At 29.6% G+C, this 13,052-nt stretch overlaps 1 protein-coding gene across 2 annotated transcripts; it reads right to left on the bottom strand.

Moving 5' to 3' along the window:
* Positions 1-2,071: 2,071 nt before the first annotated feature.
* On the bottom strand, positions 2,072-12,900 carry LOC111062598 (adenylate kinase 8). 2 transcript variants are annotated; one of them, XM_039444398.1, is made up of 12 exons: positions 12,594-12,900; positions 12,202-12,331; positions 11,393-11,484; positions 10,552-10,654; positions 8,936-9,028; positions 8,532-8,659; positions 7,184-7,361; positions 6,040-6,161; positions 5,390-5,498; positions 4,372-4,570; positions 2,762-2,999; positions 2,072-2,216 (listed from the first exon to the last, which is right to left on the bottom strand). In XM_039444398.1, exons 1-9 carry the CDS (start codon positions 12,675-12,677, stop codon positions 5,415-5,417), a joined length of 1,014 nt encoding a protein of 337 aa, XP_039300332.1. In that variant the 5' UTR covers positions 12,678-12,900; the 3' UTR covers positions 2,072-2,216; positions 2,762-2,999; positions 4,372-4,570; positions 5,390-5,414. The 2 variants fall into 2 exon arrangements, with proteins under 2 accessions (XP_039300332.1, XP_039300333.1); XM_039444399.1 differs by lacking the exon at positions 5,390-5,498.
* Positions 12,901-13,052: the final 152 nt, after the last annotated feature.

Here is a 13,052-nt window from a genome sequence, read left to right as displayed (position 1 = left end):
TATAGTGATATTATAATTTCAAAATAACCCAAGTTGTGAGGTCTCGTATTATTACGTTCCTGTTGGAATAATTCATTGAAAACCCTTTAAGGATTTCCCAATTCCTCCACAACAACCGCAGCAACTGGCCCTACAATGTTTGGTGCATCATAATAATTATTATTATTGTTATTCTGTTCCTTATCCAATTCTCCTAGAATAAACTCATTTATTATAGCATGAGCCATGTTTGTTTTGCAAAACAACTTACTTTTAGTGTCACACCAGTGTGTGTGTGTGTTTTATTCAAATATTCGCGCCATCCGAATATTCAAAAGTACGCGCCAAACAGCATCGACCGGTCGATGTCTGGTTGTCGTTCCATGGGATCACTAGTCTGCCCCGGGTCAGCCGCCATTTTGTTCGGCTCTGGGTCACTCGAGTCACTGACTCAAAAGTATCCCAGAAGATAACCATTGTCCTACTTCGCGGGAAAATATTCAAATCCGTTTATCTCCGATCTGTGTTATCAGAAATTGATGTTCAAAATTGATAGCCGTAGCCCTGATCATTATATCGAGGTTCTAGAATCGATATCTATAGTGGAATATCGATACCTATATTAGTTATTATCGACATAAAACCAAACTGCTTGATTCATCTTGTGATTTTTTTTGTCGGAAAACTTAATATTAGAAAACTTATTTCTAAAAGATTTATGATATCAGTGAGTACATTTTATTTTTGCCATTTTATTATAATTCAATTAGTATAGGCCTATATCAATAGTTGAACTGATTAGGGTTCTGTTTCTAGTAAAATAGTTACAAAGGTCACTTTTGGGTTGAAATTCGGGTGATTATCTCAATATAAAAATCATTATATTAAGCAGGATATAATGCAAATACAATGCGAAATATTTATTTATGATAATTACGTATTTTATCTAATAAAACAAGATATCAACCTTGCTTGAAATGAATACGTTCTAAATATTCATTTTTTGCAGATTCTGTGGCTGGAGCCAAGATGCCTTGACTCTACAAAAGATCTTTGGGCAGCAGAAACTGAAATATTTTTGCATAAATAAAAATAATTTGTGATTTTTCAAAGTGGATTTAATTTGTTTTCAATCTCATTATTCATTTTAAAAGTTGACAATTGGTTTCACTATGTCTAACTCTTGAAAATGAACTTCAATCCATATATTTTTCAAAGTGAGACAAAGTCACCTCAACCCTTAATAAAGTGATAAACTTTATTTATAATGAAAAATACTCTTTAAATATTGAAGAATACAATATAAAATATTGTAAGAGATTTGTATCAACCTGAGTACCGTATTGATTGCATGCTATTTAAAATTAACACCCCAAAATTGGGACAAGGTCACCACGATTTACCGGTGGATGGAATATAATAATAGTCTACATTATAGAGTGCTGTGTTCTCGGTAGGCCTATTATTTTATAAAAGTTGAATACATTCGTCACTGTATTTATTGTATCCAGTGGGTAAATTTATAATTTGCAAATAAATAAATAAATGTTTATTTCCCAAAAAAACTAAAACTACAACATCAATTACACAAAAATATTAGATAAATTACAATATTACATACAATAGTTAGTTACAAAAAAATTCTTATAATGTGTCCTCTACTTGTTTAGTTTTTTTTGTGTGTGGAAATTGACCTACTCCACTATGGCGTACCATGTTCTAGAGTAGGTTTTGTTGTTTTTTTGTGCGTATTATTAATTAGTTAGTGTTTAGTAAGTCATTAGGTGGTTAGTTGTTATTTGAAATAGTGTTTTCTATGTTCTGTCTTCCTTTGCTCATCAACCAATTGTGTACTATTGTTTTGAACTTTCTAGGATGATTAATCTGCTTAAAGTTTGCAGGAAGTAGATTATATAATTTTGGTGCTAAATGATTGAAATGTCTCTGGTATAGTGCCTTCCTTGCAACACTAGTGATGAGAAGATTCCTGTATCTGGTGTTGTGGTTGTGGTTTCTGGTTTGAAATGTTGTTGGGTTCTAAAATAAAGAAAGATTTTTTCAAATGCTTGTTGTATTAAGAGATACAATAGGCTATAGTTGAAAAACGCCATTAGATTTATTCAAATAAATTTTGAAACAATCAATTTCATCGTGGCTTTCAGACCGATGACTATTTTTGAATCAATCCGTTGGTGTACATCATTTCTTTCCATTGGAATGGCTACTGAACATTGATTCTGAAAGTTAATAGTACCTATCAGAATTAATAAAAATCCAATAGGTTATTACTCAGAATAAATCAAATTCATAAAATTCAAAATATCTTATGATTTTATTTGTCATAATATATGAGTTGATGTTGTAAATTGAGATTCTTCTTAATTTTCATTATTTTCTCTGACGAATTTGTAGAATAAATTAACATTGGGTTGGTGCATTCATGATAACAGTAATTTAATTCAATTCTCTACTAATCGATACCGGTACAGTACCTGGAATTATTTTGTCAAGAGAGTGACAAAAAATAATTATAGTGTTTTTATGGTTGATGTGATATTGAACTCGACAAGCATTCTGATCGTTAACGTAGTAGGCCTACACGAATTCAAAATGTTGAAATGTATTTCATCTTCACTTAAAACTCAGTTTGATTGGTAATGCATTTGATTAATTCCAAAGCATGCTATATATTTTATTTATAATGAGCCTAATATTATAATACTTTTTCGAATTGAAAAATACAAATCTATCAGAATTTTTTCTCTACGCATTTTATTCTTACCTGAGAATTTTCTCCGCATCAATCAATCACTTTCTACATTCGTTGAAGATGAAAAACTCAAATTTTGTGTGGTTTGGGAGCATTGAACTTGGAGGCTGAGAGATTTCAAAGTTTCATACTTTGGTTTGAAAGTCTCGGTTTGATGTACTATAACATTCTCAATACGTTCAAAAACTTCGAATAGCGATCCTTGAGCATTCACAAATATCGCTTGTTTCATTTTGTACTCAACCAAGCTCTGTGTAGAATAATAAATGATTTAAATACTTGATATATGAAGTAATAATCTATTAGAAATAATTAAGGTAGTACCCTTTATTATTTTCTTTCTTAAAAGTAGTCGTTTCTAAAAAAAAATAAAAATAAGGTTTCGGTACGGTACCTGAAATAATTATATGTAATAAAACGTTCGAGTAGCCCTATTTTTATAAATAAAAAATCAATTAGATTTTTGGCCTGAATATTATTGAGAAGAGACTAATGAATATAGACGGTAAAGTTTCAGCGATACATATAGTACGCAAATGACAATTGTACAGTGACTTGCGGGAAAGCCGAGTTTTTCAAATGAGCAGTACCGTAAATAAAAAAAAAAAAATAGTACAAGATCAGTTTACAAGATAGAATTATGTTTTGCTGTATAATCAATGATCATGTCTTACCATTTCATGGACGAGTAAAAAAGTCCTAAAATCCTTCTTACAGAATAATGGCTCATATAAAAATAACGAACATGTTGCATGAGGATCGAATAGAACTCCTGATTATTCAGGCATCTTTTTATGTTGATGCAGGGCTGCTGCCTGTCAAAACAATGGCAACAACATAAAAGAAAAATCCATCTTCTAAATTGATCTTGTTTGTGCAGAAAAATGTTATGGAGTAGATTGATATCATACTGCTGATTTAAAAAACGTCCGTTTTCCGTAAGTCACCTTATATTTTACAAGTATAGGCTACATTGAGACCTTTGGGGTCGTAATATTATAAACAATATTTAAACCTATACTTTGGCGGCCTATCACACTCCTGTTGCCTACCGGTATAGAGAGATTCTCCTCGAACTGCCAGCATTTCAATTGATCGCTTCACAATTGATCGCTTCCCATTCAACCAATGTTAACATTTTAAGGTAAATCTCACTATCAGCAACCAACAACAGGATCTGATAGGAATCGTTGAACCAGGCAGCCAATAGAATTACTCTGTATAGATCACCAAAAAGCGTTCTTCTCTAAAAGACGAACGACATAAGAATCGTACATAAATACAGCCCCAAATGTACGTGATTTGATAGCCTAATAGAAAGATTCTTTAAAACTTTAGTAGAAAACATTTGTGAGGTAAAATACACTCATGTTTTGAGGAATTAATGCTCAAATGTATGTCTATGTATTGATGTTCAAATGAGGTAATAAATGTCCATATTTCATATGCGTTCATAATAACATTTTGTATCTGAATACATATCATGAGTACATTTATAAATTATTGTAAATCAGCTCTACATACTACAATCCATATTACAGTAGCATTAATATTTAGCAGTTTCATATAATTAATGCGCCCTTCAACATTTTGACTAGTGGATCTAATAATCTAATACGAACATGATATTCAGTCAGATAAGCTTTTTGTTCCTGGGTGATTATGTTTTCTGCATCATGCGGGTGTGTGGTAGTTTGATTCTGAATAACTGGATTGTCAGCAATTTTTGCCTTGGACAATACCTCTCCCGTGTACATATTTATACACCTGTCTTTCAAACGTTTGTAGCATACTTCACTGGGTATTTCCAGGAAAATTATTCTGAAAAACGAAATTAAAACGTATAATCTCCATACAAGATAAAGTTACAAGCTTTTAAGGTATGGATGTAGATATTAAATTTTAATAATAGTATACTATACTTAGAACATTAATAAAGTAGGCCTATAACTCAGCAAATTTGCTCTTACATTAACTCCTAGGCAGCTGACCATACGCTATATCCCATAATCACTTAATATAGGCCTACATTATAAACAAATTGTAAAATTCATCTCACAACAGTTATTTAAGAATGTTCCAATTCAGTCAACTGCATCTATTAAAATGCAAGGAATAGGAATAGACGGTACCTAGCAACTTTTTATGTAGAGAGATCATTTACCGGTACCTATAGTGATATTCACATTATTAAGTCATTACCTGATTAATATTGGTTTGCTATCCTTGTGTCATTCAACAAAACAGAAAATTCCATCATTTTCTAGCTCCACACTGTTGCCAAATCGTTTGTAAAGTAATAAAATGAACTCCCAAAATATGAAAACTCAATTACATAATATTATATATAATATGTTTCATGAAAAAATATATATTTTATAAATTGATTTAATTCAATTTTGCATAGAAATTGATCATTATTTACAATAATTAATAACTATCAGATATATACCAAGGTGACTTGAATCACAGCTATCTATTATAGAAGGCGGTGGAAAAAGAAAACTGGCAACTATGCCGTCCTATCATTTCCACTGACTTTATAACTTTGATTTTACTATGAATAATTTCATGAATGGAGCTTCACATGAATGGAGCTTCCTTCTAATATTGGAGGAGTATAAGTTTGACGTATTATACTTGTTTGGTGGTGTAGACAAGGTATCTAGGTTTTTAAAATCACATTCGTCATTGGAAACCCAGTCAAAACCCATCCACGTTCAAGACAGTCATCAGATAACAGTCGTTTCTGAAAAATATTTCTGTCTGTTAGAATAGACAATAAAAACTAATCTTTGAGTTATGAATATTTATAGAATATAATGAATTATTATACAAAATTAATTATATATTTTGAGTAAGAAATATGATATATCAATATATAATAATAATATGTTAGTGATATATTCAATCGCAAATTTGAGACAAGATAATATTCAACTCTCTATAATGGATTGCTTGATTGGGCTTTTATCATAATATGAAGCCATTGAAATGATTCTTATCGAAACAAAGTCAGTTTTGCCAATTTAATTTCGGTTTTCGAGTACTAAAACTCTATATTATAGCCTACTAACTATTTTGTGTTGTTATGTTGCAAATTTGAAGTGCGGAAAAGTGATTCTTTGCGTTCTTTAATCAGTGCAGGAATGAACACTTTTCAAGGTAACTGTAGAAAAAACGTTTTATTCCCATTTTCCGTAATCAAAATTAAAAATAATGTAACAGTTCTTCTCTTATAATATTACAGCCAATACTTATAGCAAAACAATAGATATTCTGATTCTTACCTCTAGAATTTCCAATGCCGCATTCATATTAATCCCTTGAAATAAGTCTAATGAATCTCTTATTGCATCACCTACATCATTATTCCATTGTTTTGCTTGTTCCATCAAATCCCAGAAATGGACTGCAATTCAAAATACATAAAGAACTCATAAAAAACATAAAATAATAAAACGTGAAGAGGGCTTCACAAAATAGGTAGAGTGCTACAAAATTTGATGAAATAACATGCATGGAAATTAATTTGTAAAACATATCGCATTGTTATATGAAAGCATGCATGAATAACTGTCAAGAAATGTACAGTGTAGAAACTGTACGAAGTTCCAAAATTTATTATAAAAATAATTTTAAATGGATACCAATTATATTATTATGAAACTTATTGAAACAGAAGCTATTCAAAATTGTGTTCATCAGAAAATTATAATCAGACGCTCCAATCTGAAAGCATTACGACACAGCTACTAGTAACTTCAACTAAATGTACAGACACATTTGAAATGATAAAACATAATGATAAGTAATTATACTCGTAATTGAAAACTTTCTGAGCTGATACTTTATCACAAAAGATGTTAATTTAAAAATTGAATACCCAAAAATTATATTGCATTGTATTGAATAGAAATGCATTGGCTTTTTTATATTCAAATTCAAATTTATTTGTTCTTTCTAAAAACCCATACATACAATCACATAATATTTACAAGAATAAATTATCAATTGCACGAAAGAGCTTTAAGCTCGCAATACAAATGTTTAATACAAATGGTGAGTTTGTATTAATAAGTATACAGAAAAAATACTGGATTATAAATGAAAAATAATTGTAACTTAGAAATAGAACTGAATGATATAAAAACCTGATGAAAAAGAACAAAGACTCACAAATTATTAGTTAAAAGAGAAACAATAGGAAACAGTGCACTAGCACGAGCACATTGACTACTACAATCATATCTATCACTACTATATATAAACACACAGCAGAAATGCTAACTAAATTTTGTGATGTAGGTTCAGTAGGCTATTACACTATTATCAATCACCCAATTACTATTATTATAATTATGCTTCTACTATTTAGAAAGTAGAATAAATTGATAATATAAGAAAGACCATTAGTTGAAATGGGTCGCTTACTATGAACAAGCTTCAGGCGTTCAGACATCATTTTCGCCAGCGTTCTTCTCCTCGAGCCTCTCACTCCTAGAAGCGCCACCCTCGGTGCAAATGCTAGTCCATCATAGTTGAATTTCAGTAGACTAGATAGGATGTCATTCTTCAATTCAGCCAGAGTTCTCCCTCGCACAACAATTGTCTAAATAATAAATTACCCAAATCTACAGTTTATTAAAATAAGTTACATTCCAAACAATATGAATTTTTGGTGAACTTGGTTAATTTATAATAATTATTTCATTAGGGCTGGATTTATTAGTTGAAAAATAATTCTATAATACCCTCTATATAAAAAGTTTTTAAAAACAAAGGGTATTATGGAATTATTCGTTAGTTTAATTGCTATTGTGAACCAACCATATGTGTTTAACACCTCTTTGTGAATACATTTAATGTATTTCGGTGAATAAATTTGAATTGAAAATATGAATAATATAAAGGGAATTATCAAAATATAAACTCTATTCGTCAATTATGTGAACGTTATTATTGAATGTGAAAGTTTTTGGACTCGATAATATTATGTAAAGGCTGTGCAAAGGCTAAAAATAAACTTTCTACTGGTAATTTTTCGAAGTTTTTCGATTTTTATATTATCAAGCTATCAAAATAAAAAAGTTTTCACAGAAAAACATTTTTTTCGATCATTGCTTTTTGAGATATGAGCGCCTAAAGTTCAAATTTTTGGGACAGAACATTTTAAATTCGGTAAGAGATTAATACATGAGATTCAGAGAATAAATTCTTCATGGTATTGCTGATTTAATAAAACAAAAATGTTTTGAAAATATTAATTTTTGAGAAAGTTATTCAAATTACTAAAAATGTCAAAAAATAACTCAAAAAAAGTTATTTTTGGTAAATTGAATAACTTTATCAAAAATTGATATTTTCAGGAAATTTTTGTTTTATTCAATCATCAATACCATGAAGAATTTATCCACTAAATCTCATGGATTTATTTCTTACCGAATTTGAAATGTTCTGTCCCAAAAATTTGAATTTTAGGCGCTCATATCTGAAAAGTAATGATTGGAAAAAAACTTTTCGTGAGAAAACTTTTTCATTTTGGTATCTTGGTGATAAACAAATCATAAACTATGAAAAATATCGTCAGTAGAAAGTGTATTCTTAGCCTTTGCACAGCCTACTCCAAACCCCCATTGAATATCAACAATCAACAGAATAGTTATTATTGATAGCAAAATCGATTCAGCAATGATAGATATTACTATTTTTCCAGTTTTTCATTGATTATACTGATAATTATTGTAGGTAGCATTGAACAAGGAAATGAAAATAACTAAACCTTCAATGTGGACTGATAAATTTGCCGGAGTCCCACTGCTCTTCTTTTGTAATCCTTCATCATTCTACTGAAACCTTCATAAGACCAATCCTCGCTTAAATTGTCATTCCAGAAGTCTTTCTCGTCATCTAAAACATCACACATGAGGTTTAAGACTACTAAAACTGTTCTTTTATTACAGGCCTTGGCCTATTCGATCCAAGCCTATTTATTTGTATCTCCGTAATCAGACTTGACACATTTCTAATGATTGATAGAATAGAGATTTGTAATAAGATTGATTGTGGAGATTGTATGCCTGAAGCCTACAGAGTTTTACGAACAAACAACACACTTCTATTGAATGCAATTCAATTATTCCATATACAAATACTTATAATTAAAAAAAAAAAACTATTACTCACATTCTTTGGGATCATGAGTTATTTGAAATGTGTGGGTTGGAAAAATTCCAACTTTTTGGAGAGCTATACCTTCTTCCTTTGTGTTAGGAAAGCCTGGAAACGGAAAGTTGAGATAATCCTTTTTTGACAACACAAGAAGACACAGAAATTAAAACAATAAGATATAAATATTTATAAAATTGAGCTAAAAGTACCGTAATTTGAACATCTACCTTCCAAATACAATGACTGAACACAATTCGACACTAAACTGTATTTAACAAAACTTTATTCAAGAATAATAAAAATAATGTCACATAAAAATACAGAATGTCCCAATAAAGGTGTAACAGCCGAAGACCATAGATTCTACGTGAAATTTGTAACAAAAAATGTCCAGTAAATTTACTAATATCGACCTCAGTTTTCGAGATATATCGATTTTTTACGCGAACGTCAATAGCTAGAAAACTATCGGCCAAAATCTGATTCTAAGGGGATGGTTGGAAAGAGCTAGAAATTCTCAAAAAATATTAATAAAATCAATTTTGTTCCTTTGACTGTTCAAAATTTGGCTTTGAACTCATCGAGTTTACTTTTTTCAACTTTGAGCGCTCATAAAAATTCAAAAACGTCAAACAAAGGAACACATTAGGCCTAAATATGAATCTTATTTGAAATGTCTTCCTTTATCTAACCATATCCTTAGAAATTGGATTTTTACTGATAGTTTCTAGTTTTTGACGTATTTCGAAAATATCGAAGAATCGATGTATCCCGAAAACTAAGGTATAAGAAAATGTTACTGGACATTTTTTGTTGTAAATTTCACATAGAGTCTAAGGTCTTCATCATTTACAAATTTCATTAAACACTCTGTATATAAATTCATAATTCAATTGATGTATTTTGCAATGTGTGTGTGGGTGTTTGTATATATAAGAATAGGGCTTTGACAAATGTCAAGTAGGTAGTTTTGTTGCACTTATAATATTGTAAAAATAGTACTGTTCTCACAATATATTCAATATTAATAAATTAGGCCTATGACAAAACCACATGCCGCTAACATAAATATTGTTATATTTGTAAGGTAAAGTTCCGGCAACATGTTGAATTTTTAATCATTATTAAATAACGCGAGAGCCATTCAAAAAAAGGATTCTCTGATTGGTTATTGTGGCATTCAATCACAATTAAAATCCGAAACACTTTATAGTGCAACCGACGTAAAGTATTAAGTATGAAATAAGTTGATTGAATTTCATATAGAGTTACCGGTAATGAAGTACGATATTGTACGGTAAAATGATATATTCTCATGGAGGTTTGTTCAATAACTCCTTTTAATAAATTGGATTGAATTAAATAATGTGAATGTGATGCACTTTTCAAGTGCAAATTAGTATAATTAATCAAAGTACCTACTTTTTCAAGTTAATTATTTATTTCCTAACATAAGTTTAGTAATTTTTTGTTTTGAATGAATTGTATTGGAGTCTTATTTTTATGTTAAGGAAGCATGTTGTATTGGGCTTATTACCTGCTGTTGTTTCCATTGTGAATAAATAAATATCACTTGTGATACAGTATGCATTAGTAATAGTGCCTATTTTTTGTGTGAAAATCTCACTCACCAACCATAATCCACCCATTATTCAGTTCAAGCTTATTCACTTTGATGTAATTCAATGTTGCATTTGCTAGTTTTATAGGGCTAGAGCATACATTTTTCAATATCTGTATAAAAATCACAAATAAATCCGGTTTCAATGTTTACTACATAAAATAAACATGTGGGGAGGGTAATAGTATTTGTGAAAAATTACTATTATAATCACTATTCAAGACGCTGCATTTCAAACAAGGAAATCTAGGTTTATTTTCAAGTTGTAATCTATCATTCAATAATATACTCTCTGAACATGAATTGAATATAACATCAAGAATCCATCATCAGCTATAAAACAGTAGCTATTTCTATTTAAAAACTAAATATAAATTTAAAGTTTTTTAGATCTTTTTCCAAAATGATAAGTACATTCATCAAAAGGTTGAATTTTTATAATAATGAATGTTGACGTCTCTGTACCATGCTACAAACGTTAAAATAAATTTATGTTTGAATATATATATAATGTAAATTGAAACAGGAAACACACGATGAAAAAGATAGATGATAAGAAATATAGCTCAGTTATCGAAATATACCGATTATAATTTAAGTTTCTAAGTGTTTTTTATCTATCAATGTCGTGTGTTTCCTTTTTTAATGCGTATTATAAAACTTTAAAGTGTTTTCTGTTATGTACTACAAAAGATATAATAATGGATATTTATATACTGTATAAATATAATTATAACACAATAAAGTTTATTACTATTATGAGAACTACTGAATACCAGGGTCGTTTTTTCATTATTGTATAAAATAGGTAGAGTAAAAATAATCAAATATTGTAATCAATGATCACTTACCTCTTGAGAGCCGACTTCGCGCACTACATCAGCATAGTTGATAGACGTCAGTTTGCAAGATAAATACAACTGATCAGCCAAATGTTGAATAGCTAAAACAAAACTGTGCTAATCTATCTCTTAAAATATTAATCTCTTGTATAAAATAGACACAGCACTGTGTTCATAGAATAGTTTGCAGTGATTTGGGCCTCACATAGAATTGCAAATAAATCAAAATAAATAAAGTCATATACATGTTAAAAATACATATTTTTTAACGAATATTAACATTAGTTATGAATGTTGAAAAATAATTATAATTGCAATATTGTAAGAAAAGTTATAAAAACTACTAAATTCACGATAAATACATTGGTAGATTTTTCATCATTGTATAAAATAATTGGAGTGAAAATAATCATAGCAAATATTGTGATCAACCGCTCAAGAGCCAAACAAATAACCTTGAACTTGAAAGCTTTAATATTTTGTATTTATGAATGAATAGAAATTAAGAGTGAAACACAGTGGAGCAGCGAAGGTAGATGGTATCAGAGAAGATCGCTGAGGGTGTTGAGAAGAAAAGCATGATGCATGTATCCAAATGTGTCAGAACATAATGCACAGCTAATTTGAAGATCCTATCTGCCTGCCTATCACAAAGTATACAATGTATTACATTCTATACTCTCTGGGCAAAATGAGGAAGTGGCAAAATTTATTGGATTCATGCATTACCTTCAAATCTGTGAGATACCTCATCTGCCTACACCGCTCTACTATAAGTTATGACCCTTATCAAGATTAAGACAAGATGCTAAGTTTACCAAGATGCGGTGGAGCTATGAACATTATTTGCCTTGGTCTGTATGCGCGTTTCTCATATTGTATAACCTCATTTTTCATAAATTGCAAAATATCGTTTGGCTTCTCTATGATAATAGATGTTGCTAAGCCCTGAAATGATATTAACATTTTTGTAACATAATAATATTACAAACTGTCAAACTCATAATATATAATTATATATTTGATGGGCATGAATTTGCATGTAAATGTTTCTCACAGTCTTACAGACTCTATATTATATAATTTTACTTATAAAATTAATAATAAATTGTAAATTTATAAACAAAATTTAACTATTTGTTGAATTAAAATTTTTTTAACTATGACTCCTACAGTATTGATATTTTGTAAAGTATTAGTAATTTCTTACACGAAACAAGTTGAAAATATCATGTTTTTCCAGATAAGGGATGAATTTTACTGGTATTTTCAAAGGACGTTTTGACGCATCCATTTCAGGAAATTCGTTTACTTTGTTGTATTTTCCGTAGTAGTTATTATTATTTTAACTATTCATCATCATAGCCATTCAACTTTTTCAATCATTAACAAACAGAAAAATATATTGGTACTTGACTTTAGAAAGAATCAACACATGAGATCTATTTTTAATCATAGATATAGATCACAAGGTCTATCCACTTGACAACATTAAAATAAAATTTAAGAGTGCCCAAAATATATTATTTATAGAGAAAATATGTAAGAGAAAATCAATAGCTCAAAGGCGTATGGATATGTTTTAATAATATTTTGGTAATTATAAATACAAAACTTATATTTTCATTCATAAACAATAGTTGATACAAAAAAAATTATGAAAAAATCC

Source organism: Nilaparvata lugens, unplaced genomic scaffold, assembly GCF_014356525.2.
Source record: "Nilaparvata lugens isolate BPH unplaced genomic scaffold, ASM1435652v1 scaffold4528, whole genome shotgun sequence".
Lineage (NCBI taxonomy): Eukaryota > Metazoa > Arthropoda > Insecta > Hemiptera > Delphacidae > Nilaparvata > Nilaparvata lugens.
This window is presented reverse-complemented; position numbering and strand designations above follow the sequence as displayed.

What these genes read in the sequence shown, in the direction of transcription:
- LOC111062598 (XM_039444398.1), bottom strand. Translation starts at nt 12,677, where the DNA reads ATGGATGCGTCAAAACGTCCTTTGAAAATACCAGTAAAATTCATCCCT. An exon ending in CATAGCTCCACCGCATCTTG is followed by an intron (nt 11,485 to 12,201) that starts GTAAACTTAGCA and finishes GTTTTGTTTTAG; the next exon opens with CTATTCAACATTTGGCTGAT. An exon ending in TTTATCAGTCCACATTGAAG is followed by an intron (nt 7,362 to 8,531) that starts GTTTAGTTATTT and finishes TTTATTATTTAG; the next exon opens with ACAATTGTTGTGCGAGGGAG.